Raw genomic sequence first — 25,030 nt, 5'->3', positions numbered from 1 at the left:
TCCATAACATGGTGATGTTCCAGGTACCACTTACGTGGGTGAGTCCTGTGGTTTACAAAGTATATTTCAATAAAGCTTTAACCAAAAGAGGAAAACGCAGGTGTGCCGGATGACTCACCCACCAAGGGGAGCCATCCTGCACGGAGTGGGGGTCGGTCCAGAGGCCCCACAGGCCTGGGGCAGGCAGGAGAGTTCAGGGGGGCCTGCCTGGAGGTGGAGGCAGCGGGGGAGGGGAGGGCGCCTGGCCGGTGTAAGCGGGGAGCGGGAGAAGGTGATTGTAACAGGCAGGGAGCCCTGTGGGCTGGGGGTCGGGCTGGCAGGTGGAGGGGAAGTTGAGGCTGGAAGCTGTGGCCTCGGCCCCTTCCCACTCCAGCTGTGGGTGGTGCAACCAGCAACGGCCACGGGGACGAGTCACCGCCTCAGCCCCTCCGGTCCCTGTCTGTCTCTCTGTCTCTTCTCTTCGAAAAAGAAAAACACTCTTTTCTTGAGTGTGTCAGTGTGGGGGGCTCCAGGCGGGGGGACCACGCGCTCTTGGGCCTCAGTTTCCTCATGTGAATGAGGAGCAGGCAGCGACTTGATCTAAGTCGCCACTGGGCCCCTGGGTGGGTCTGGGCGCCTGAGCCAGTGGCATCGCCCTGAGGCCCACGTCACAGCTCGGCAGAGCGCTGTCCCCTGGTGCGGCTGGGGGAGCGAGGCCGCCGGCGCCCCAAACGCAGAGCCCCCTGAGGCTCGAACAGGCACAGTGTCTTCCTCACCTCATCCTTAACCTTCAATGTCTGCCCTCGCGTGGGCCAAGAATCTAAGGGACGCATCAATGTCCCCCCCGCCACGGCCCCTGCCACCGGGATGACTGGAAAGCCTCACACATCCCCGCCCCTCGGCCTCCAAGAAAACTGACTGGTACTCCGTGGGCTTCTGGGCACCCCGCCTGCAGCCGAGAATGTCACACGTGCGCGCGCACACGCACACGTACACACACACACGCACGCGCACACGCACACACGCATGCCCCCGGTGTCCCATGAAGACCCCACAGGTCAGTGAACGAGGCGCCTCCACCGTTACACAGCTGCGAAGTGCTTCCCCAGGTGGGTGAACCAGACTTCGTGCACTCTGTGGTCACCTCCCGGGGACGCTGGATCATTTTTAGGGTCTTTTCCTTCCAGCCACGTGGCAGGAACGATCCTTGTACCCTCATCCCCGGCATGGTGCAAAGTGACAGGTGGGGCAAAGCCCGGTGTGGCGCTGCCGTCTCAGAGGCCCAGATCCACCCAGCCAGAGGGACCCGGCTACCTGCCCACCCAGGCAGACGCCCAGTATTCTCAAAGGACTTTCGCACATCCCACAGGTCGAAAAAAAACGGGATCTTCAAGCGAGTTAGCTCCCGTTTGTCATATAATGAGTCCGTGTCTTCAAGATTCTTTTGTCTTTTTCATTGTGAACTGTTTACTTTTTTACTCATGTTTACATTGCTGGGCTATGTTTCGTTCTTCTTGATTGTTGGGTGCTCTTTATATATTAAATTTACTATAATTCTATTCTATCAGTGACTACATACATCTAACTATACATAAACATGTAATGTGATATGTTACAAATAATGACATTGCTTAAATTTTTATGTTAATAAAACATTTAGTTTAATAAACGGTCTTATGTAATACAGAGTTCTACTCCTGTATTATTTCCACGTAACTATTTTTGATCCACCGTTGCGGTTCGGTCCTTGGCGTGAGGCTCGCCAGCCTCGGCCGTGCAGGTGGCGCAGTCTCTGGCCAGTGTCCCGTGGGTGCCTTTTTGCTTTGCTGCACGGCACATTCTCAAACCAAGTGAAAGGGGGCTAAGGGGGTCGGGCCCTCACAGACTGGGGCTCAGCACACGCACTAGCTGTGTGACGTCGGGCGTCACCCGCCCACGCTGAGCCTCGGAGCCGCTCCGGCCTGGTTCTCACGGCTGCCCCCGTCTCCAGATAAGGAGACCGAGACTCCCCAGGGCCCGCTTCCCCTCTCTGGGGTCCCCATTTTCCTCTCGAAGCCCCTCGCCCCTCCCTGAGACCCCTCCCCTGCTCATCGGCCAGGCAACACCCTATGGATCCTGAGCTTTCTCCCTCTCTGAGACCCTTCACCTGAACTCCCCCTGTAGCAGGCCCCTCTGTGCCCCCCCAGGCCTTCCCCTAGCCCCAGGGCACCCTCTGGCCCCACAGCCCCCTCCCGGTGCGCCAGGCCCCCTCCTCACCGGTTCTTGGGAGCAGCTGGCGGTCATGGTCAGCACAAAGGTGGCCCAGGCCCCGCGCACCCGTTCCGGGACTGCTCAGGACCGGTCTGGCTGTGTGGCCTGGGCCCGGGGAGCAAAGACTGGGCCCCTGGTCCCTTCCACCTGTGCCTCTCCCCCTGTGGCTGGACCCCCAGTGGATATAGGGACTCCTGGCCTGGGCAGACACTCAGCAGCCTTGGAGGTTACCAGCAGGCCGGCCAGCAAGGCCAGGAGCCTGAGTGCCGGCATGGCAGGGCGGCTGTGGGTGGCCGTGGACAGGCACCCTCATACCCCGGGCCTCAGCTGGGAGGCGGCAGCACCCCCCACCCAGGCACAGGGCCAGACCCTCCCCATCTGTGCAATGGGGATATGAACAGCACCCCCCCTTCGCACAGAGCTGGGGTGAGCATCACTGGGTTACTATGAGCAAGTTTCTGAGCAGCACCTGGCATGCTCTGCCTCTGGTGCCCGCTCTAACCTCTCCCACGGCTCCCTCGGGCCCCAGACTCAGACCTGGGTCCCCAGCTGGGCGATGTGCCACCAGAGCCGGTCCCGCCCCATCCCCACCGCCGGAGGCTCCCCCATGCTGATATTTCTCCCGACCCTCTTCCGAGCCCTCCAGCTGTTAGGAGGGTCCCCCGGGAGGCACCCCAAAGTGATTGCCCCATTTCCCTCGCTCCCGAGGCTCCCAGAGTGCGGCCGTTTGTGGTCATCTTTCGACACCAGATTCCCAACGGCTGCCCAGGCCACCCCTCGGGCCGGGAAACCAAGGCTGGTCCAGCGCCAGGCCTGGGGAGGCGGGGCAGCAGCGCCGGGCGGCCTTGGCGGGAGCCCTTCTTAAACCCGATCCAGCGGCCACTGTCACTGGCAGCATCTTCTTTGGAAAACGTGGAGCTGAGTCTTTTGGGCCACAGCTGCGGGGGCGGGGGCGGGGGAGAGATGGAGCGTGAACGCTGAGACCAAAGGCGAGCTCCATAACGCAGCCCTCACCCCAGCTCTAACCAGCCGCAAGCATGGGGGGGACTGTTCAGGGCCAGGTATAAGGAGGTGATCAGGCGATGGTGAATAAACGAACCCAATACAATCCTGCCCTTGGGGGCCTGGCGACGTCGGTCGGTGGTTTAAGTTCCCTGGGCCTCAGTTTCCCCACTCGTCGTAAACCGAGGGCTCGGCCAGTCCCCACGCCGCAGGGCTGTGTGTGGAAATGCCGGTAAACATCAAGGGCTGCCTACTCCGCGCGCGTCAGAAGAGTCACCGCCAGGGCCCGGCCCGCTGCTCCCGCACCCCTGGGCCACCCGGCGGTGCGCCCTGGCCGGCGGCGGGCCTGGCGAGGGGCCTGGACCGGCCGATCTGAAGGTGGACGCGGCGGGTGCGGGGCTGGGGGTGGGTGGAGCGGAGCCGGGTCCGGGAGTGGGGAGGGCGAGCCCCAGCCCAGCTTCTTTGTCTCCCGATCGCTCCGCGCCCAGGGAACTCGCCATGGAAACGCGCGCCGGCGAGCGGCGGGCGCCCGGGAGGGGGGCAGAGACGAGGGGTGGGGGCGTCAGAGACGGGGAGACCGGGAGAGACGCAGAGATAGCCGGAGCCCCAGGAACCCAGACCCTCGCCCCCACGCCCAGCGCCGATGGAGGGGAGGAGACCGCAGGCTCCGGCCCCAGGCCGCCCCCACGGGACGCTGAGACCCCCCGAGACCTAGAGACGGAGGAAGCGGGCGCCCGGGAGGCGGGGACCGCACGGCGGGGGCCTGGCCGGGACGCGGACGCGAGCGGCGCCCCCGACGCGCCGAGACAAAGAGCCCCCGCCCCTCGCGCCGCATCCCGGGCGCCGCGGACGCGGGGTCTCGGGGACGGGCGGGGTCCCCGCGCCTCCCCCTCGCGTCCCCGCCTCCTCCCCCGCGGGGGAGGGGCGGCGCTTTGTGTTCTGCGCTCCGCAGCCCCCTGCGCGGCGGCCGCCAGCTCCGCCTTCCGAGCGCCCGCGCGCCAGGTGAGGGGCTCGAGAGCGGAGGGCTCGGTCCCCACCCTCCTCCGGGCCCCGGACCCCCGGTCCTCCCGCAGGTCCGCGCCCTGGCGCGGAGTCGGCCGCGGCCCGCAGACCCCTAGGCCAGGCCGGCCCCGCCCTTTTGGCAGAGCCTTTCCCGACCCCCATCCGCCGTGTGGGGGTGCCGGCGGCTGGCTCGTTTGGCAGGGCCGCAGTGAGCGGGGGCAGGCTGCGGGGACGCCCGCTCCCCCAGCCTCAGTTTCCCCAGGCGGTGCCTGCGCATCCTTGCCCGCCCCTCCCCCACCGTCGCCGGGCACCGGGTCCCCCTAGGACTCAGTCTGCGCCTCCCCGCCTCCAGCGCGGCTTTGTCCCCTCCAACCACGGCCTGTGGCGCCAGCGGCACCATGATCTCGACCAAGGAGAAGAGTAAAAGCCCCAAGGACAGCATGACGCTTCTGCCCTGCTTCTACTTCGTGGAGGTGAGGGGGCGCGCGGGTGGGGGCCGGGCAGAGGGACCCCCGCGTTGAACGACAGCGGCAGGCTGAGCTCGGGACACGCCCTGGGGTCGGGGCGCAGCCGGCGTGCCGGGGGCGGGGCCGGAGGAGCCGGGCGCTGCAGTGTGAGTAGGAGTCCAGGGCGCAGCAGGGTGTTGCAGGCTCGCTGCGAGGCCTGGGCCGCCGCTGGGCCGTGGGACCTTCGGTCTGGGGTTCCCGCCATTAGCCCACCGGGAGGGGCCGGAGGAGACGCTGGAGGCCATAAGGGGGTGCGCTGAGGGAGGGTGCAGGATCTCCCCCCCCCTTGGGCTCTAAAGCCTGGGGTCCACGCTCAGGTACCTCCTGGGCCAATGCTGCTGGCTGGTAGGCTGCCCCTCACCTCTGATGAGACAGGCCGGGCACATAGTGAGGGCTTAACGAATGTGTAAAAAAATAAAAGAATACATTCGGCCAGCTGGCACTTAGGAAATGCTGAGGATGGTGCCAGTGACCTTTATCCGTCTGGCGAGGGGCAGCACCGACTCCAGCCCCCATGCAGCTGCAGCCTCCCCCACTGGAGATGCCAGCAGGCGCTCAGCAATGCCCCTCGGGCATGAGCCCGCTCGGCTCCTCCAAACCAAACTTTGCCATTTCCCCTCCAAGAGCCCCCAGCCCAGTCCCTCCCTCTGTTCCAGCCCTGACCACGGGGCTAGGGCATTCTGTCCCATCCTGTACCTTCTCCAGGGCTGGACAGACGGCTGACGTCCCTCTTAACACACAAGACAAGGTGGAAGTCTAGATGAGAGCCTCTCGTGGGCTTCATCTGTGCCTCAGTTTCCTCACCTGTAAAATGGAGGTGGAGGCTTCCCAAGGTAGCCAGGCTCCCTCACATGCCCACACATTCTCCAGCCCCCTGCCCGTCCCCTGTGGGTGTTTGAGTTTGACACACTTGGACCACGGAAAGTTTGCTTTCATCCAAAAGATTCCGCTGGAATCCATGCTCAGTGGCTGCGGCCCACACGAATAAGTGAGTGGCCTTCCTTGGGGAACCATGCCTGTGATGTGGTCGAGAACAGCTCAGCTGGTCTACGGCCATGCCGCCCTGACCAAGCCCGATCTCGTCTGATCTCGGAAGCTAAGCAGGGTAGGCCCTGGTTAGTACTTGGAGGGGAGACCACCTTGGAAGACCAGGTGCTGTAGGCGTAAAAAAAAAATTAAAAAATAAGGGATTGTAAGCTGACAAGGTCCTTGCAATCTGTGAGGTCAACCAAGAGTTGCCTCGCCTACAAAAAAAAAAAAAATACAGCTCAGCGGTCCTAACCTCAGCCTCACACTGCCTGTACCTCACGGGTGGCATGAGCGTCCCGGACCATCACGTGTGATGCACGCCCAGCTTGTGGGGCGGGAGGGGTTACAATCAACATGTGCTGAGGACAGTAGCATCGATCAGTGAATTCATTTGTTCATTCATTCGGCACCTGCCCTGGGCCAGATGCCCACGTTCTCGGGGCTGAGTGGCAGGTTGGCACGTAGAGATACGGGGCCCAGAGGAAATAAACCAGCATAAGCGATGGAGAGATGGGTGGCCATGGGGGTGGGGGGCCCTCTGAGGAGAGCCGGGGCACCACGGGGATGTCCGCGGGCATCCACGCATCCCCGAGAGGAAGAGCCCAGAGGCAGGATCGTGTTTGCTGTTTCTAAGTTGTTCAAGATGGCAAGGGGGGCCGGGATGAATGAAGTGGGTGGGTGATGGACGGATGGGTGGATGAGTGGGTTGTGAGCGAATGAATGAAAAGATGGATGGGAAGAAGGACAGACGCATAGGTGGATGGTGGAATGGATGATGGGTGGATGGATCCTGGATGGGTGGATGAGGATGGATGGGGAAATCTGCTGAATGAATTCACGGGTGCGAGAACGGTCCGAGGGGAACGGTGCGCCTGCGCCACAGCATGGACAGGTAGGTGGGGGGTGGGGTGGGGTGAATGAATCAGCGGATGGGACTGAACTCATGAATGGAAGACCCCATGAGAGGATGTGGGGTGACCCTGGCCGGCCATCTCCCTGCAGCTGCCCATTGTGGCATCCTCCATCGTGTCACTGTACTTCCTGGAGCTGACCGACCTCTTCAAACCGGCCAAGGTAGGTTTCCAGTGCTACGACCGCACGCTCTCCATGCCTTACGTGGAGACCAACGAGGAGCTCATCCCGCTGCTCATGCTGCTCAGCCTGGCCTTCGCGGCGCCTGCGGCCTCGGTGAGTCCCCGTGCCTAGGGGTCTGGGCCGGCCCCTGGGCGCCGCTGGCAGGGACTGAGCACCACGCTGTCGGCAGATCATGGTGGGCGAGGGCATGCTGTACTGTCTGCAGTCGCGGCTGTGGGGCCGCGCGGGGGGCGCAGGCGGGGCCGAGGGCAGCATCAACGCCGGCGGCTGCAACTTCAACTCCTTCCTCCGGCGCACCGTGCGCTTTGTGGGTGAGTCGCCCCGCAGCAGCCCCGCCCCGCCTTGACCCACGCCCCGAGGTGGGCGGTGCGCCCTATCTCCGCCCTGAGTGGGCGGTGCGGCCCCAGCTCCCCGCCCTGCCCTGCCCTGCCCCTCCCACTCGCAGGCGTCCACGTGTTCGGCCTGTGCGCCACTGCCCTGGTGACCGACGTCATCCAGCTGGCCACGGGTTACCACGCACCCTTCTTCCTGACGGTCTGCAAGCCCAACTACACGCTGCTGGGCACCTCGTGCGAAGCCAACCCCTACATCACGCAGGACATCTGCTCTGGCCACGACACTCACGCCATCCTGTCGGCACGGTGAGCCGGCCCCCAAGCCCCTCCCTTCGGGTGCGGGGAAACTGAGGCACCGAGGGGTCTCGGATATGGCGGGGCTCACCTGGACGCCTCTTACAGGAAGACCTTCCCGTCGCAGCATGCCACGCTGTCCGCCTTCGCCGCCGTCTACGTGTCGGTGAGTTTCGCCCACCCCCCGTGTGGGTCCCGGCCGCGCCCACCCCGGCCCCCCCGTGTCCTCACCCTGTCCCATTCACCTGGCCCCCACCAGCTCCCCAGCTGCCCTGACCGCAGGCCCCGCCCCCAGATGTACTTCAACTCGGTCATCTCGGACACCACGAAGCTGCTCAAGCCCAGCCTGGTGTTTGCCTTCGCCATCGCTGCGGGCGTCTGCGGCCTCACCCAGATCACGCAGTACCGCAGCCACCCGGTCGACGTCTATGCCGGCTTCGTCATCGGCGCCGGCATCGCCGCCTACCTGGTGAGGGTCCGCCGGGGGAGGCTGGCCGCCCAGGGGCGGGAGCGGGCTGGGCCTCGGCCCTCCAAGGCGCGGCCCTGCCCTGGGGTGCTGGCGGCCTTGTACCGGGAATGCTGCTCAGAGGCTGGTGGGCCCAGACTTGCCCAGTGTGCAGCGTGAGTGACCTGAGGTGGGGACTGGCACCGCGGGGGAGAAGGTGGCCTCGCCCCTCAGACCCCGGCGCCAAGTCTGTGCCCGGTGGGGACCCCGGTTCCGGGCTGCCAGCCTCACAGCCTGGTCTCACCCCCAGGCCTGCCATGCGGTGGGCAACTTCCAGGCCCCGCCCCCGGAGAAGCCGGCGGCAGCGGCGCCCGCCAAGGACGCACTGCGGGCGCTGACCCAGCGGGGCCACGACTCCGTGTACCAGCAGAACAAGTCCGTGAGCACGGACGAGCTGGGCCCGCCCGGCCGGCTGGAGGGCGCGCCCCGACCTGTGGGCCGCGAGAAGATCTCGCTCGGCAGCCTGAAGCGGGCCAGCGTGGACGCGGACCTGCTGGCCCCGCGCAGCCCCATGGGCAAGGAGAACATGGTGACCTTCAGCCACACACTGCCCCGCGTCAGCACGCCGTCCCTGGACGACCCCGCCCGCCGCCACATGACCATCCACGTGCCGCTGGACGCCTCGCGCTCCAAGCAGCTCATCAGCGAGTGGAAGCAGAAGTCGCTGGAGGGCCGCGGCCTGGGGCTGCCCGACGAGGCCAGCCCGGGGCACCTGCGGGCGCCGGCGGAGCCCATGGCGGAGGAGGATGAGGACGAGGACGAGGAGGAGGAGGAGGAAGAGGGCGAGGGGGAGGAGCAGGGGGAGGGCGGGGAGGGCCCGGCCCCGCCGTCCCTCTACCCCACGGTCCAGGCCCGGCCGGGACTGGGGCCGCGGGTCATCCTGCCGCCAAGGGCTGGGCCGCCACCGCTGGTGCACATCCCGGAGGAGGGGGTGCAGGCGGCAGCTGGCCTGTCCCCCAAGAGCAGCGCGGCCGTGCGTGCCAAGTGGCTCATGATGGCAGAGAAAAGCGGGGCCGCCCTGGCCCCGGCCCCGGCCGCCACCCAGCCCCGCCTGGCCAACCCACCGCGGCTGCTGCAGGTGATCGCCATGTCCAAGGCGCCCGGTGGCCCCGGCCCCAAGGCGGCCGAGACAGCCTCGTCCTCCAGCGCCAGCTCCGACTCCTCGCAGTACCGGTCGCCGTCAGACCGCGACTCAGCCAGCATCATCACCATCGACGCGCACGCGCCCCACCACCCCGTGGTCCACCTGTCTGCAGGCAACGGGCCCTGGGAGTGGAAGGCGGCCAAGGGCGCGGAGAGCGAGGGTGGCTATGAGCTGGGGGACCTGGCCCGCGGCTTCCGGGGCGGGCCCAAGCCGCCAGGCGTGTCCCCCGGCTCGTCCATCAGCGATGTGGACCAGGAGGAGCCGCGGTTTGGGGCCGTGGCCACCGTCAACCTGGCCACGGGTGAGGGGCTGCCCCCGCTGGGCGCGGCCGATGGGGCGCTGGGCCCCTCCAGCCGCGAGTCCACACTGCGGCGCAAGGCCAGCAGCCTGGCGCTGGGCGACCGGGAGGCCGCAGGCGAGTCAGAGGCCGAGAGCTACTTCCGCAAGATGCAGGCGGCCCGCAGGTTTAAGGACTGAGCTGGGGCCGGGCAGGGGCGTGGGGGGCCGGGGAGTCGGGAGCCAGGGCCGGGCAGGGCATTTCGTGGTATGGCAATAAAAGGTTGATACTGGAGCCCTGGCTGCAATCATTCCGGCCTGAGGACCCCACAGCCACACGGCGGGAGGCTGGCACCCAGGAGCAAGGGAGGGCAGTCCGCTGCACCTAGTTACCCAGTAAGGTTCCAACTGGGGTACAATGTTGTCATCCAGCCCCAGGTCACGGAAAGCCACCTTCCTGGGATGGGTGGAACCCCGCCAGGGGGCCCACTAGATTCCTGTGCCCCAACCTCAGTCAGCGGACATGGAATTCCCCTGAGACCCTCAAGTCATCAGAGGTGCAGGGGGGAGTGGGGGGAGGTTGAGAGGCAGGACCGTCTGGATTCCCAGGGGAAGACAGCGGTGAAGACGAGCACACCCAGCACAGGGAAATGGAGCGCAGGATACAGAGTTTATTCGAGTCAGCACAGACCGGCCAGACTTGCCTTCCACACTGTGGACAGAAGCAGCTCCGGCGGAGGCAAGGTTGTCATGAAACCGCTTTTAATTCCATCCCCTCCGCGTGACAAGCCGGCGGGCAGGCAGTGAGACATGCCGCACTCACTACAATACTGAGCCTGTAATTGCTGGTATCAAAATATACATCTGTGTCACCATAAAAAACCACACGTGCCGCCCTCGTCTCACAACAGGTATAAAAAAATTATAAATATTTACACCCTTGTCCCACCCCAACACGGAAACCCAGGGGTCCAGGCCCCGAGGGAGGGGCCGGCCAGCACAGGGTCTACGTGCAGCGAGCCCCTGGGACCCGGAGTGCAGGACGCCGCGACGGAAGAGCTGGCTGTCGTCCCACCTCCCGGGGTGCCAGCGTTAGAGGTGGACAGAAAACAAACAAAACTTTGGTCCAAAATTTGCAGGAAAAAAGGAACCCTGAAAGTTTAAGAGCGCTTGCCCTCCAGACAGAGGGCAGGTTGGGTGTATAAGGCATCTGGGGTCTCAGACGGAGGCCTGGGGCCTTCTAGAAGGACCGGGGCTCCCCAGCTGCCCCCACGGCATCTGCCCTGGAAACTAGATCCTGCCCTGCGACTTAATTACAAGGAATAAAATAAAAAGTACAGTATACAAGGTCATACAGAGAGAAAGTTTAGATTACACTCATACCATTTTTACCATCTCGCTATATAAAAAGTTACTTAAAACTATTTCTCTTGCATATAAATGAAAAGATTAGGATATTTGGTCAACTGGAAGTATTGCTAGGCACAGATGTCTGCGGCTGCATCAAAGCACGAGATTACGGTGAACACAAAGCTCCAAGCTGAAGGCGGCCGGGGACATGCCCTCGGGCCGGGGGAGAGGGAAAATCACACACTTGATTAAACGGGAGGACTGGGGTGTCCTGGGTGTCGGCTGCCTCCGGGCCCTGCTGCTGGGAGCCTCCTGCCATGCCAGGCACATGATCTGTGCAGGAGGCTGTCCCCGGGGCCCCAAACCCCTACCCGTCTGCTACCGCGAGGCCCTGCCAGAGCAGCGGGTTTTAAGGCACGAGAAAGCCGAGTAGAGGTTTGGGAGCGCCCAGCCCGGGCTGCGGGAGGCACAGGCGAGGGGCCGGGGAGGGCCTGAGGCCGGCACCCCGTCTCTCCAAGGTGAGCACGGTGAGTTAGATTTAATTTTTTTAAAAACAGGTAAACTGATTTCTCTTTAAAAAAATAAAATCTCTGGTCTTTTAAGGTCACTTCAGCTGCTTTTAAAGTGGCTTTTTTTCTGGAATGATGGAAGTTGTTGCCGGGGGCCCAGCAGGCTGGTCCTGGCGGCAGGGCCTAGATGGTGGACTTGGAGAAGGACACCCGCAGGTGGTGGTTCTCGCCCAGGTCGTGGTTGTGCAGGTCGATGAGCGCCTGGATGGCCTCCTCCACCGAGCCCATCTGGATCAGGGCCATCTTCCGGTCCTTCCTGTGGGACAGGGGCAAGGGCCTGGTGAGGCAGGGGAGAGGGGGAGGGAACGGGCGGCGGTGGGGAGGGGAGGGGGCTCCATGCTCACTGGAAGAACTTGAACCCTTTGACGATGCCGCCATTGCTGGAGAAGAGGATCTTGAGGTCATCCTCAGAGATGGAGGGCCTGTGGGGAGACAGCCGGCCTCAGGGGCGGGGACTACACGCGCTTTCTGGGACCCACAAACAGGACTGTATCGTAACTGTTTCAGAATCACAAGCGACGCCCCGCTCGGCTGGTGAAACGGTGCCCGAGGCCCCCTGCACCCACCCCCTCGCGCTCCGGGAGTGTCCCGGGCGCGGAGGCAGCCCCCCCGGGCGTCACCTACGGGATGTTGGACAGGTGCAGGGTGGCGGAGGGCGGGAAGATATTCTGGAAGTTCTTGGAGCCCGGCTTCTTGAAGCGGTGCAGCGGCGAATTGCCGTAGTCCTTGGTCAGGCCCTGGTCCTCCTGGCCCTCGCGGGGCAGCTGCACGTTCTGGTGCTTGGATAGGGTGATGCGCACTGGCTTCCCGTGCAGCTTGTGCCCGTTGAGGTGGCTCATGGCTGCAAAGGCGAGAGGGACCCCGGTGACCCGAGGCCCGAGGGTGCCGGCCGCCGCACCCCCCACCCCGGCCCGGCCCGGCCCCTTACCCAGCTGGGCCTGGCTGCCGTCCGCCATCTGCACCAGGGCGTTCTCCTTCTTATTGAACAGGATCTTCACCCGCTGCACGTCGCCGTACACGCCTTCAAAAGCCGGGGACAGGCGCTGAGCCCGGGGCCTGAACCCGCCGCCCCCGCCAGCCCCCACGACCCACACCCCCTCTCGGGGCTGGCTCTGCCCGAAGGTTTGCTATTCTGCCTCTGGAACCTGCGTCTGGCCACAGGGATGTTACCAGGAGGACTACCTTCAGCGAGAAGTCCTACAATCCAGGGAAGGTCAATTGCCAAAGAGCCATCACTTTCCATGCTACCAACACGCTTAACTCTGCGAGGGCATGCAGGGCGCTAACCATGCGTGTCTACCGACTCCGACTACTACGCACACCGGAGGCAAACGAGTAACGAGGCAGAACCGCAAACTCAGTACATCTCAGGGCTTAAAAATAACCTCCATTAAATGAAAACAAGGTAATAAAAGTGTGAATGATAACATACCGAAAAGAATAAAGAGGCTTTGGGGTGTGACTCTCTTTAGAGGACAGCAGAGCAAGGCAGCGGAGGGACAGGGAAAGGGAGAGGCCAGGGGGCGAGTTGCCATCGTCCACCACGAGGAGGCAGCCCCGCAGGCGTGCAGGTTGATGGATGATGAAGTTGTCAGGATGTTAATATTCAAGGGCAGGTTGGTTTCCGGAGAGCAGGGTTTGAGGGGGAAGTTTGTTTTTATTTATTTATGGTTTTGTTTTGTTTCAAGCAACAACAGGAAGCAGAAGTACCGTGCAGTCAGTTGGCAAAGAAATTCCGGATCAGAAAAAAAATTGGGAAAGGGGAAGGGGAGAAAAGAAAAAAAGTAGCAAAAAACACAGGTCAGTAAATACATAAGAAACCGGCAGTGTTCCATCAGTCAGGTCTACACACATTACTGTCACAGGCCCCCTCGCGGTCAGCAGGAGACGCCGCGGCCCGCAGCGGGCGCCCCCGGCACCGTCTCCTGCTGCCGGCGCGGGGCCTACACGCTCACACAAGCACGAGGGGCGGAGTCTGTTAGTGAGGCTTCGAGAGCATCGAACTCAGACAAGGAGCTGGCCGCCCCAGGCCAAGAAGTCGCAGGAGTGCTCACACAGGTGCGGAGACGGCCTGACACGCTCCCTGACGGCGCCCAACCTTCCCGGACTGACCTAGGCTGAACCCTGATGGTCTCGCCCGAGCTCCCCGGCCACCCGGCCCAGAGGCACACACAGATCGGTGGTCCCCGCGGAGGCAGAGGCACCCCGAGACCGCCTCGGACAGAGACCCATCCGCCTCGGGGTTTGGGGACTGCTTTCACTAATCGGAGCACGTGCCGACCCTGACCCTGCGAACCGGAGACGAGGGCACAGGACGCCCCAGTATGTGTGTGGGGGACAGGGCACCCCGAGGACGGGCCTGTGGTCGGCCCTAGGGACCCCAGCACCCAGGGGGACAGCAGCGTGGCCTGCTGGCCCCTGCATGAAGACCTAAGGGCACGAGTCCCTGCTCACGCCTCGGGGGGAACCGCCTGGCAAAGCCACGTACCTCAGGGTTCAGGTTGCTGACCAGCAGGACAGAGTTCCCGGCCCCGCCCAGGCCTGGGATGGCGATGCGGCCTGCTGCCGCCGCCGCCGCCGCCGCCGACGGGATGGCCAGGGGAGCCAGGGCCCCGTGCACGTTGGGGACGGACAGGCCTGCGGAGGGAGAGGCGGTTACCGGTGAGCAGCAGTGCCCGAGGTCCGGCGAAGGGGTGCGCGGTCCTGCCCATCCTCATGCAAAGGACACGCCGGCGGTGTCCCCCCGGCCGCAGCTGGCCGGCGCCTCCGTCCTCCACACAGGCCACGCCGGTTTGGGCCGTCTGCATGCGCCCAACAGCACAAAAGCTCCGGCTCCACAGATGCAGAATCCAGCCCGGCAGCCGCGGCCGTGCGTGCATGCAGGTGCCCGTCACCATGCAGACGACACGCCGGGCAGGACGCAGCAGGCTGTCACGCGGTGGGCACCCGGCCCTCCACAGGGACGCTCGGGTGTGCCCGCCCGGCTCATGCCGCTCTGCTTACCAGGCCACTTAAATCCACCTACTAAGGACACAGCCCTCCAACCACTGTGCGAACACGGCCTCGCCCGGGGGGTGCTTGAAGGAACCAGAGACTGCGGGGTCAGCGAACGCTCTGCGCGGCCCTGTCCTACGGCTGCCCTGTGCAGGCTCCTGGGGAACCCAGAGGCCCGCGCCCAGGAAGGCGGGCCCCCCCCGTGCCTGCGCCCATCAGCTCGCGTGGAGGCAGGGCTCCCGGAGAGGTGTGCGGGCACGCTCGGCCGCTGGGGGCCCGGGAGTGTGTATACCTGCAGCCTGAGGGATGGCAAAGGTGGGAGGGAAACCAGCTCCTGCATACGGGGAGGCTGACATTATGCCCGGTGCACCTGGAAACAAACGAGACACTAATCGTCGCCCACAACCTCCGCCCGAGCGGACGAGCCGAGCGGGCGCACCCCACGCTGCGGGCTGGGCCGCGCCACCCATGCCGGGCGCGGGGTGGGCGTCACGGGACTCCTGGGGCCTGGGCACTCAGCCTGAGCTACGCGTCCTCACCTCCCGCGACAAAGCGGTCCCAGATGGCTAGCCAGGTGTCTTACCGAAGGCCGCGGCCATGGTCTGGTCCAGGGAGGGCTGGCTGTCACCGGAGGGCAGGTCAGGGCGCGTGTAATCCCGGCTCTTGTCGTTGTTGTACTTGACGTTGAGGCTGGTGAGCTTGGAGAAGTCGATGCGGAGTGTGCAGCAGGCGTTGTAGATGTTCTGCCCGTCCAGCGACTGTGGGGAGAGGCCGTGAGTGGCTGGGGCGCTGGGGTGCCGGGGCGCCAGGGCGGGCGGTGTCCGGGGAGCCACTCACCAGCTTGGCGTGCTGGGCGCTCACGGGCTCGGCGTACTGCAACAGCGCCTGGAACTGGTTGTTCTTGGTGAATGTGATGATCTTCAGGACTGTGCCGAACTTGGAGAAGATCTGCCGAAAAGAGTAGTCAGTCTCTGCCCAGCAACTCCGCCGGCTGCAGCCCGGCCCGGGGCCCCCCTCACCTGGTGGAGCACGTCCAGGGTGACGGGGTAGAAGAGGTTCTCCACGATGATCCTGAGCACAGGGCTCTGGCCGGCCATCGCCATCCCAGCATCCACCGCAGCAGCTGAGGCGGCCAGCGCCAGGTTCCCTGACTGCACCGAGTTCACCGCCTGCAGGGCCGCCTGGGCGCGCTGTGGGGGCACGGCCATGAGCCCATGAGCCCATGAGCCCCAGGCCCCCAGGCCCCGACCCGCCCAGGCCCAGGAGGGGACAACGCACCGCCTGGTTGGGGGAGCTGTCGGTCTTGAGCTCCTTGTGGTTGGAGAACTGGACGTAGATGGGCTGGCCGCGCAGCACAGGCGTCACCGAGGTGTAGTAGTTGACCATGGTGTTGGCCGCCTCCTCCGTGTTCATCTCGATGAAGGCCTGGATGCAGGGTGGGCGTGAGCCGGAGAGCCCTGGAGGAGCCCGCCCCGCCACAGCCCCCCCATGGACGGGCTCGCACACCTGGCTCTTCCCTTTCAGCATCAGGAGGTTGGTGACCTTCCCAAAGGGCAGCCCCAGGGAGATGACCTCGCCCTCAGTGACGTCGCTGGGCAGCTTGCGAATGTGGATCACTCTGGAGGGCACACCCGCACTCCTGCTGTCCCCCTTGAACTTCTTGCTGTCATTCCCGTTTGCTGAGAAGAGGACAGGCTGGTACGGCACAGAGCATCCCCAGGCTCCCACACAAGGCGCCCACCCCCGAACTGTTTCTCCCGGACAGGGAGGAGCAGAGTGCTTCCCATGTCTAGTGCCCCCCCAGCTCCCAGAGGAATGAGGGCACGTGTGACCCGAGACTAGGTCACATCCAGGACAGACCGGGTCAGCAGAGCACGGGGACGCACGGAGGGAGCCCGCGGGCAGGTACCTGCGGAGGCCGAGTTGCCGCTCATGATAAAGGGTCCGTTAGTGACGCACGCAGAGAAGAGCTCGTCCGATCCCCGCTAGAAGAGAAGCCGGGCTGGGCGGGCTGGAGACCCCCCAGCCCCGCCCCACGACCCCTCCCCCTAGCCTCATGGTCCTCTCAAGTCCCAGACACAGCTCCTTCCCCTGCAGGATTCCTGGGGCCTTTCCCAAGGCAAAGACTGTCACCTACAGGGGGCTTGCACGTCACTCCCATCTCCCAGTCCCACAGGACACCCTTGCCTTCTGTGGACAGGTCTCAGGTGAGGTGTCCCAATGGCACGCCCACGGCTCATGCCACCAGCCACGCAGGGCACTGCCCACCGACTCGATCGAGACTGTCAGACCGTGCTCAGAACAAAGTCCCCTTGTCACTGCAGCCACTCACTCGGCCTGTTTTCCAGCTGCATGAGGACACCTGAGCCGTGGTATAGTCACTCACGGACTGGAAATGCTGCCTCCTGTGACGGGTGGGCCACCTGGTGACCGCGCGAATGGGCTGGGCCGAGGGCAGCTGCAGAGCCGCTCGTCTGTGGGAGGCTCGGGACTCCCGAGTCCCGATCTAACGCTCCGGCGCCCCCCGCTGCCACGCGGGTGAGACCTGAGAGCCACTCGACTCTCCCCCAGGGTGAGCTGGACGAGGATGCCGTCCCCAGTTGCGGAGACTTGGGGCTCTATCCCCCATCGAGGCCGCCTGCTGGCCCCAGGACCTGCTGTGGGACCGAGCTGTGCAGGGTCTGCCATCCCCAGGGATCCCTCAGCCCCCCGATCCTGTGGCAGGAACAGGAATGACCACCTCCGTGAGCTTCCAGCTAGCAGAGGAAGGCCCCCTCCACCGTCTGTCCCTTCTCAAAGACGCCTTCCCTTTGCTGCCCCTCCAAACTACCACCTCAGCTACCACTCAAGCGCCGCCATCCCCACCCAGGGCCACCCCGTGGAGCCCGTCTGCCCCTGAGAACCCCACCCTCCCTGAACCGCTGTAGGGGCCTACTGAAGGCCACTTAAAAGCTTTACCAACTGCCCTTGGGGACAAAGACCAGGACTGGCCCTGCCACCACCGGCTCACGGCTGTGGGCACGTCCCTGCATCTGGATCCCACCCTGGGCTCCTCAGGGACCAAGGCTGGGAGGGCTGCAGAGTGCCCTCACTCTGGGCCACAGATGCGTGGTCAGGCTGCTGCCGAGGCTGGGGTGCGACAGGAACATCCTCCACCTGTCACACTACTGAGCGGACGCCACACACAAGCATCAGCAGTCGAGACAAAGACACCGCGCAGAGTGCCCCAACCCAAGGACCTCCACCGACACCGAGCACAGGTGCATGCATCACCTGTGGGACCCGGCACAGTGCCTTCTCGTCTATGGGGTTAAGATCCCTGCCCCCCCCCGGAGGTGGACAAGGGCCAGGCGCCCACGCGGCTCACGTGCAGGCTGCACGCCTTCGGAAGGGCACCCTGCCTGCTGCCGCATCAGCGACGGGGAAGAGCGAGCCTTTCCTCGAGCCCAGCATTCCTGCCCTTTGTGCCCGGGGCAGATGGCCTGGTACTCCTACAGCTGGGGGGCGAACTCTGCCCACTGGGCCGTCCACTCTCTCCACCCTCGCCCAAAGCACAGGGACACCCAGATGTGGATTGTGACCGGCAGCTCAGAGGGAACTGCCCGTAAGACAGACACTCCGAGGGCAGAACCCTGGAAGAACGTGGGCCAGGCCAGGTGCCGAGGATTCCCGCAGGCCTTGTGACTCAGACACAGCTGGGCCGTCTGTCGAAGGCAATCCAACTGCCTCTGGCCAGGCCTTCCAAAAGGGAGTGCTTAGACCAGACAGCACCGTGGACACCACCCCCGAGTCAGTGAAGCAGGGACCCCCCCCATTTCCAGTCACTATCTGAGCACCGTCAACCTCCTGACGCCTCCTGAGGGCATGGCTTGTTCTGTACAGCGCCCAGAAGCCCACTGGGCCGCCTTCCAGCGGGGCCGCAGGTCCCTGCCCTGAGCGGGCCTGAGTTTGGAGGCAGAGGACCCCAGGGCTGGGCCGGAAGGGCCACTCCCACTGGCTCCCACAGAAGCCAGACGCTCTCTGTGACAGTTACAAATGCTGCAGATGAAAAGTCCCTCTCCCCCCTCCTGCCAGCGAACAAACAGGTTTTATCTGCGGGAAGATCGGGACAGGCGGCGTGTGAAGACAGGACAGGACCGCCTGGGAAAACCGAAACCCAGCCCAGAGCTGCAGCCCGAGCCCCTGGCACCCCCAGTCCCGGGACACCAGGTCCCTGGGGCACACGCAGGCCTGGTGCTCAGCGGGGGAGGAGGGCCATGCCGACCCTGCCCTGCTTACTGCACAGACGTCCGAGCGCTGAGGGTGGCAGAGCCGCCCCGCCCCCCGGTCTTGCAGGTTTCTCAGACCAGCGTGGTGACCCGAACCACGCTGCCATTGAGAGCGGCCCCGCTGTCCCCCAACCTCCCCCGCAAGCTGGGATCTGACTTCGCCTCTTTCCGCATCAGACCAAGGCACCGAGAACGCTCCAGGTAGACGTCCTCGTCAACCCCATCGCACACTCCAGGACTCTGCTAGGGCGGGGGGTCCCCCAACCCCCACGGCCGAAAACGCATAGCCAGGCCGGCCGGCCCTCCACCCTTTGCACACGACGGCCCCCACCGGAGGCCGGGCGGCTACCAGGACGCCGTCCGCAGCGCCTACCTTGGTACCAACTGCTATGTCTGGGACAATGCTGTAGAGAGAGAGAGAAGGACAACGTTAGCAGCGGGGCCGCAGCTGCCGCCGGGTGCCCGGGTCGGCCCGCCGGCCAGGGGCTCCCCTGGCTGCACGCGTCCCCCCCACCGGAGGCCCTCCCCCAGACTGGAGGGCTGAGGCAGGGAAGTGAGCCGCCGTCCATTTATTCTCAACTTGAAAAGGAGCCACCATTGTCCTCTGGCTCCCCTCCCTCCCAGCAGGACCCCAGGCCCCGCCTCCGGTCCTCTCCACCAGAGGTCCAGAGAGGTCCAAAGACAAAGACATCCCCTCCGAAAGCCCCAGGAGGGACACTTGATGCTTGTTGTTAAGGTTCAAGTGCTGTTATTTGTTTTCTCAAAAGTGGAAATGCTTGGGGACCATTTTTAGGCAGGGAAGGCCGGCCGGTGAGGCGACAACTCAGAGGGCCCTGAGCTCAGAGCGCTCCAGGGCCGGAGCCAGGCCGGACGAGGAAACCCTAAGCTGCCCTGGAGCAAGGGGACAGCAGGGTTGAAAGACTCAGGTAAAATTACCACAGGTTACTCATCAACCTGGCCCGGGGTGATGGACTTTCTCCCTGCCCCAGGCCCAACTGGGGGAAATGGGAAGAGGCCGCTGTGGCTCCTGCAGGCCCGCCCACAGGCCCTGGCTACGGACTAGCGCTCAGCACACGTCAAACCTTCCGGGGCTTCTCCGTGGCAAAGGTAAGACTGTAACTGAGGTAGGGGACTTAGTAAGCAACGCACCCCTACCAGGTCACCTGGCCACCAAGGCCTAGAGGGATCTGTGACCAGAGTCTCCCACGATGTCACACCAAGCCAGAGAAAGGCCGCTCTCAGACTGGGAAGGCGGCCCGGGCAGCCACCTGCACTCCTGCCCCTCAATCTTCATTTCTGCCCCAAGGAGGCAAGCTCAGGGCACCAACCCACTCCCCGCCCCGAGGCAGTACACCCCCAAGCGCTGCGCCCCAGGCCTGCCATCTGCACCCTTCGCCTGCTCTGGCTCATTCTAAGCCCCTGCCTCCACGGCAGAGCCTTCACTTCTTTGCTATGGGAAAAACATGGGCTAGTGTCAGCAGGTTTTAAAAACCTTCCAGAGCCAAGAAAACGCTCCCCAGAAAACCTGAAAGAATGAAAAGCACGCAGCTTCTCGTTGCTAACCCAGGGCAACTCGCCGCTTCCCACCCCTGTGAGAGCCTCGGATGCAAGTTGTACATGAAACGAACAGCCCTTCCTGGAAGCGTCCGAGCCTCCCAGAGAGAAGGCAGGTCATGAACTGCACCCGCGACGACGAGGCCCGGCTGCCTAGGTAACCATCACCCTCTACAAGAGGCTAGAGAGCCACGGCCCTCCAAGCCACATCTGGGGGACCAGACAGTCCTTTGAGGTGGCAAACAGAGCTTGACCAGACAAGGGAGGAAACGCTTTCCATCAAGATCTCCCTGCGAGGCCGAGCACCCGCCGGTCCGCACCACGGCCCCGTCGTGGGGAGGGTCTTCTCTGGGGAGGTCCATCCAAGCCAAAACGGATGGCGGACCACAAGATCATGTTCCTCATGCTGCAGCAATTTTTCTAAAAGGCTGGATCTAATTCAGCCCGAAACCTATCATTTCAAACCCGAGGCACTGAGGCACGTGACCCTCCCGGCATGTTAACCACACCCCCCTGGAGGTCAGGCCAAGGGAGGAAGGAGGGCTTTCCAAGCTCCAGATGAGAAAAGATAACCAGAACTGGCCTTGGAATCTTCAAACGGACTTTCTCAAAATCGGCGCTTAACCCTCCCCCAACGGAAAAGGAAAAAAATGAGCCTGACACACGAAACGAAAAAGCACTGTCTAAACTCAGTTTCATTTTTAACAGATTCTATCACTTTTTCCCCAGATTAAAACTTGAGTCTCCAAACCGGGCAGACTCACGTCTCTGCCAACAAAACACAGCTTTGTGGCTTGGCCCCGGGTCGTAGCGTTAAAGTGAAGGGAGCCTTTGTAACTTCAGATCTGCTGAAGGCTACGATACCTTCAACCGCAAAGGGCAGATACAGCTCTGGCAACTGCCCCAACGCTCATTTCTTGCATTCCCGGAACAAGCGCCAGCCCCCGAGCCGTGCGCCGGGGCGCACGGGCCCCCATCCCTCCTCCAGGGTGGCCGGCCGGCCACACCGCCCGAGGGCTCGGGGTCTGGTCGTTCTGGCCCACGTGGGTCACGCCCGCATCTGGGGCCTGGGAGCTCCATGCCCCGGGGGTCCAGCTCATGCTTAAGGAACCGCCGGACAGGAGCCCCCACGAAAGCGGCAACAAAGGGGGCGCACGGCCCCCTGCCCGAACCGTCCTCTCCGTCCCTGGATTCGGACGGGACGCGCGGCCGTGCTTTGTGGGCAGCCTTGGGAGGGGCCGGCAACGGTGGCGAAGAGCCCGCGCCCTTCCGGGCGGGAGGGCGGCGTCTCCTGGCCGCGCCCGGGACCGCCGCGGGCGGGGGAGGCTGAGCCCAGAGTCCAGGCGGCGGGAAAGGCCGCGCACGCGCACCGGGGCCTGAGCTGCGCGATGAACTACGCACGCGCGCGTGGGGACGAAACGGGGAGCGGGAAGGGCCACGCTGGGCGCGCGAAGGAGATACGGGGAGCCGGGAGGGCCACACGGATGCACGAGAGGCAGCGAGGGGACCGGACGGGAAGCGGGAAGGGCCGCGCGGCCGCCGCGTGCGTCCGGAACGGGCCGCGGGGAGACCGGAAATGGGCAGGGATAGGCCCCGGCGCCCCCCGGATTGGGACGCACGGGCCGCCTCGCGCCCCCGGCAACTTCTCCGCGCTCCCTTGACGGGGGGAGGGCAGAGACCCCGGAGGCGCCCGTGGGCCCGGAACGGAGGGGCGCGCGGGCCGGCGCCCCTAGGAGGCCCAGGCGGCGGCGAGAGGACGGCTCGAGCGCGAGAAGGGCAACGGGAAGTGCGGACACGCACGACTCACCCGTCCATTGCACACAGAGGAGACCCGCGGGGGACGGAGTGGAGGCGTCGGAATAGCAGGAACCGACCCAACGGCTCCGAGTTATAGACTCACAAAATGGCGGAGACGCCCGAACACGTCCCCCGCGCGCTCTGCCCATTGGCTCTCGCTGCAGAGAGGGGGCGGAGCGAGCGCCGCGGACCCCTCCAGCGCCTTCCAATGGCTAGGAGCCCTCTCGGGAGGTGGAGCCAAGGGGAATGGCAGACGACCATTGGAGAACGCGGCCGTCCGTCAGGGTTCAAGGCGGAAAAGGCCCGTCGAGTCGGGGGAGGGGAGAAAAGGTGGTAGCACGTGCCAACGTCTGAGCCAGTAAGCGAGCTGCTTTCCTGCGTGGGGCTTTGCGGGAGAAGCCATCTTGAGAGTGGGTACGTGGCGAGTCAGGCGGCGGGAAGCGTGCTTCCCCCTAGGCTGCCGCCATCTTGCTAACGGGCAGGGCTCGTCCACCTCCGGCGTGAGAGCCAAGGTAGGAGCGTCGCCATCTTGGAGTCGGGCAGGACACCTACGAGGCTCCATGTTACTTGTGGGCACGTAGCAAAAAAGTCTGATTCAAACTGGGAAGTTCCTCCTGGGTTAGCACGCGTGGAGGTGGAGGCCGCCTAGCCCGTCCCAGACGCGCCAGAGCTCACTTTCCACTGCTGGCCCCCGAGCCTGCGGGCGCGATGTGGTTAGGGGTCGCCCCGACTGTGATCTGTTCATCTCAGAGCAGCGAAGGCCGATCGCCGTCCACTCACTCCCCGGCTCCAGGGATGGGGAAACTGAGGCCTGGGGCGCGCAGAGCAGAATCCCGCCGTCGTGGGACGTTCAGGGAGGACCATCGTGGCAGCAGGGGAAATACCCTAAACGTATTCCCAAGAGTGCTGATTCCGGGAAGAACTGGACAGGGTTGTGGGTGACAGGGATGCCCCTCGGAGAGGTGCCGGGAAACCAGGGCCCGCGGGTGGGGCAGGGGGACCAGACGCGGTCAGGGGCCAGAGCCAGGGAGGCCGCGGCGCCGGGTCCCCCAGTGCACTTGGCAGCACCAGGAGCCGACGTGCGTCCCGGCTTGGCGAGGCGCCCGCTGCGGAGCATAAGTTCAATAAACAGAGGAAACTTGTGATAATTGGCTGTACGTCCGCGCTGAAACGGGAGTTTTCATGGCACCAGCCTAGCGAGGGAGAAGCGGTGGTTTCCCGATTTCGAGGTGAGGCCAAGGCGCCCTGCCTCTCCGGTCGGTTTCCTTTCTCCAGCCGAGTCCTGGCAGCGGCCACACTCAGGGCCGCGGGCCTGGAACGCGGCCCAGCAGCCCTGGAGCCGGAGGGTGCCGAGGATTAGGGGCGGCTGCCGATTTCCACGGAGCTTCCCGCCTTGCAGTCCCTGGCCCTGTCTCCCGCCGCAGGATGTCCTGTGCCCCGAATCGCTCTCTGGGAAGCGCCCGGGTGGATTCGAGGATTCGCTCCCCTGGGATTCCCATGAGCTCCGCTGCGGGTACCACCTGGATCAGCTAGCTGTTCGTCTTCTCGTGACCAGTGCCAGGGCCGCCCCAACCCGTGTGGGCAGGAGAGAGTCCCAGCCCCAGGCAGAAGAGCAGCTGCTGACTTCGGAGGAGATGGAGGCGTAAAGCGGCGGCCTTCCCAAGGCCCCTGGCGTGGAGTCCAGGCCCCGGTCGGCCCCACACCACCGCCACCTGCCCCGCCTCTCACGCCAGAGTGCAGGCGTCCTTTGCGCCCCTGTTCCATCCTTGAAGCTTCTCCCCCAAACCTGCACAGCTCACTCCTTTACTCTCTCACGTTCTGGAGGCCAGAAGTCCAAGGTCAAGGTGTCCCAGGGCCAAGCTCCCTCCTGAGGCTCCAGAGAGGGTCTTTTCTGCCTCTCCCGGCCTCTGGGGACAACCAGTCCTGGGGCTTGTGGACACATAAGTCTCTGCCTCTCCGGCTGCCCAGCTGTTTTCTCCCTTATTCTCTGTCCCTTCGCTGTGTCTCAAAAAAGGACACTTGTCATTGGGGTTAGGGCCCACTAGGATAACCCAGGATGACCTCACCTCCGGACCCTTAATCACGCCTGCAAAGACCCTTCTCCCGAATAGTGCCATGCTCACGGGTCAGGGGCGAGGATGTGGACATCATGTTTTTGGGGCCTTGAGTCAACCCACAACGCCATCTGGAACTTGGACCAGTGATGAGGCTGCAGGGGCGGGGGCTCGGGGGGAGGCCTCCCAGCTACCAAGGCTTAGGGCCCCGCTCTGATAGTTAGATCCGTGCCCCTGATTTATTTAGGGGCAGGCCGGCCTCCTCTCTTCGTTTTCCTTTTCCCTTTCCAGACTTTTCTCCCACCCCGGCCTTACCAGCCAGCTGCTTCCCTCATGAATGATTCAGGGTGAGCGTGGCCGCGTGCTCACCTCGCAATTGTTGGAGGATTTTGAAAACGATACTCTCCTGGCAGGAAGAGGGAGGTGGGTGAGAGCCAGGTAGGTGTGGGGGTCGGTGCCTCGGTTTACACCTTTATCAGAATGGAGGGCCTGGCCAGTCCCTCCTCACCTCCTGCGGGCTTTCCCTCCAATTTCAAATGGGAGTGGCTTAATGGTTTGGGGATCTTTAGTCAAGTGTTTGTTTACTTCTTGCCTTGATTACAAAAGCCCCTGGGAGGGGTCCAGGGCGTGGGTGAGGGGCCTGACACTCCGGGTCTCTCCGCCCCTCCCAAGCATCCCAGACTCACCCATTTTCCACATTCCTGGAGGACTGAGCTGGGGTGGGGGTGGGGGGGGTTGAGATCAAAGAGGCTCCCAACAAACTCTCTGAGCTGGGCCCCTCCCCCACCCCTCCCGGGTGGCCTGGAGCCACTCCTGGACCTTCTGGAACTTCGCGTGGCCTGAGAACATTCAGCATAAGGCCACAGCCTGCCCGGTGCATTGAAGAGCTACCGCCCCAGCCCCGGCCCCCTCCAGTTACGGTGGGGGGCCCAGGCTCCCTCCTCCGCCACCCCTGCCAGGCTCTGCCCAGTCCCCAGCCCGTAGAGGGATCCCTGTCTGCAAGGTGGGGAGGGGGCCCCCAAGGTCC

At 64.2% G+C, this 25,030-nt stretch overlaps 2 protein-coding genes, 1 long non-coding RNA gene and 1 pseudogene across 11 annotated transcripts in view; 3 read left to right on the top strand and 1 right to left on the bottom strand.

The window, feature by feature from the left end:
• The first annotated feature begins 4,037 nt into the window (after positions 1 to 4,037).
• On the top strand, positions 4,038 to 9,697 carry PLPPR3 (phospholipid phosphatase related 3). 3 transcript variants are annotated; one of them, XM_039839037.1, is made up of 7 exons: positions 4,038 to 4,233; positions 4,586 to 4,706; positions 6,771 to 6,956; positions 7,033 to 7,174; positions 7,309 to 7,504; positions 7,601 to 7,961; positions 8,248 to 9,697. In XM_039839037.1, exons 2-7 carry the CDS (start codon positions 4,632 to 4,634, stop codon positions 9,616 to 9,618), a joined length of 2,331 nt encoding a protein of 776 aa, XP_039694971.1. In that variant the 5' UTR covers positions 4,038 to 4,233; positions 4,586 to 4,631; the 3' UTR covers positions 9,619 to 9,697. The 3 variants fall into 3 exon arrangements, with proteins under 3 accessions (XP_039694971.1, XP_039694973.1, XP_039694974.1); XM_039839039.1 differs by lacking the exon at positions 4,038 to 4,233 and having other exon boundaries at positions 4,244 to 4,706; positions 7,601 to 7,658; positions 7,752 to 7,961; XM_039839040.1 differs by lacking the exon at positions 4,038 to 4,233 and having other exon boundaries at positions 4,244 to 4,706; positions 7,601 to 7,658; positions 7,788 to 7,961; positions 8,248 to 9,696.
• Positions 5,785 to 5,903, top strand: LOC120583776 (uncharacterized; annotated as a pseudogene).
• Positions 9,698 to 10,068: 371 nt separating the features above from the next.
• Positions 10,069 to 22,111, bottom strand: PTBP1 (polypyrimidine tract binding protein 1). Of its 4 annotated transcripts, XM_039839041.1 has the most exons (15): positions 21,960 to 22,111; positions 18,972 to 19,002; positions 16,240 to 16,315; positions 15,837 to 16,009; positions 15,609 to 15,755; positions 15,350 to 15,520; positions 15,168 to 15,278; positions 14,914 to 15,088; positions 14,623 to 14,700; positions 13,825 to 13,973; positions 12,769 to 12,802; positions 12,265 to 12,357; positions 11,961 to 12,177; positions 11,681 to 11,758; positions 10,069 to 11,592 (listed from the first exon to the last, which is right to left on the bottom strand). In XM_039839041.1, the coding sequence occupies exons 1-15, from the start codon at positions 21,965 to 21,967 to the stop codon at positions 11,460 to 11,462; spliced, it is 1,674 nt and encodes a 557-aa protein (XP_039694975.1). In that variant the 5' UTR covers positions 21,968 to 22,111; the 3' UTR covers positions 10,069 to 11,459. The 4 variants fall into 4 exon arrangements, with proteins under 4 accessions (XP_039694975.1, XP_039694976.1, XP_039694977.1 ...); XM_039839042.1 differs by lacking the exon at positions 14,623 to 14,700; XM_039839043.1 differs by lacking the exon at positions 18,972 to 19,002 and having other exon boundaries at positions 21,960 to 22,055.
• Positions 22,112 to 22,206: 95 nt separating this feature from the next.
• LOC120583675 (uncharacterized) overlaps positions 22,207 to 25,030 on the top strand; it is a 9,458-nt gene continuing 6,634 nt past the window's right edge. For 3 of the 4 annotated variants that reach the window (XR_005647839.1, XR_005647842.1, XR_005647840.1), the window contains exon 1: positions 22,207 to 24,441. This is a non-coding gene — a long non-coding RNA (uncharacterized LOC120583675). The remainder of the gene's footprint in view (positions 24,442 to 25,030) is intronic. The other variant, XR_005647841.1, reaches the window with a different exon arrangement.

The sequence above is a fragment of the Pteropus medius genome, unplaced genomic scaffold (genome assembly GCF_902729225.1).
Source record: "Pteropus medius unplaced genomic scaffold, Ma_sr-lr_union100, whole genome shotgun sequence".
Lineage (NCBI taxonomy): Eukaryota > Metazoa > Chordata > Mammalia > Chiroptera > Pteropodidae > Pteropus > Pteropus medius.
The sequence above is the reverse complement of the archived record's forward strand: the minus strand, read 5'-3'. Positions and strand labels throughout refer to the sequence as shown.

Excerpts from the sequence above, each read along its gene's own strand:
- PLPPR3 (XM_039839037.1), top strand. The coding sequence starts at position 4,632 with ATGATCTCGACCAAGGAGAAGAGTAAAAGCCCCAAGGACAGCATGACG. Across the intron at positions 7,175-7,308 it reads GCGCACCGTGCGCTTTGTGG|GCGTCCACGTGTTCGGCCTG; the intron begins GTGAGTCGCCCC and ends TCCCACTCGCAG. Across the intron at positions 7,962-8,247 it reads CCGGCATCGCCGCCTACCTG|GCCTGCCATGCGGTGGGCAA; the intron begins GTGAGGGTCCGC and ends TCTCACCCCCAG.
- PTBP1 (XM_039839041.1), bottom strand. Across the intron at positions 16,316-18,971 it reads ACATAGCAGTTGGTACCAAG|CGGGGATCGGACGAGCTCTT; the intron begins GTAGGCGCTGCG and ends CTTCTCTTCTAG. Across the intron at positions 15,089-15,167 it reads GCGCCCAGCACGCCAAGCTG|TCGCTGGACGGGCAGAACAT; the intron begins GTGAGTGGCTCC and ends CTCTCCCCACAG.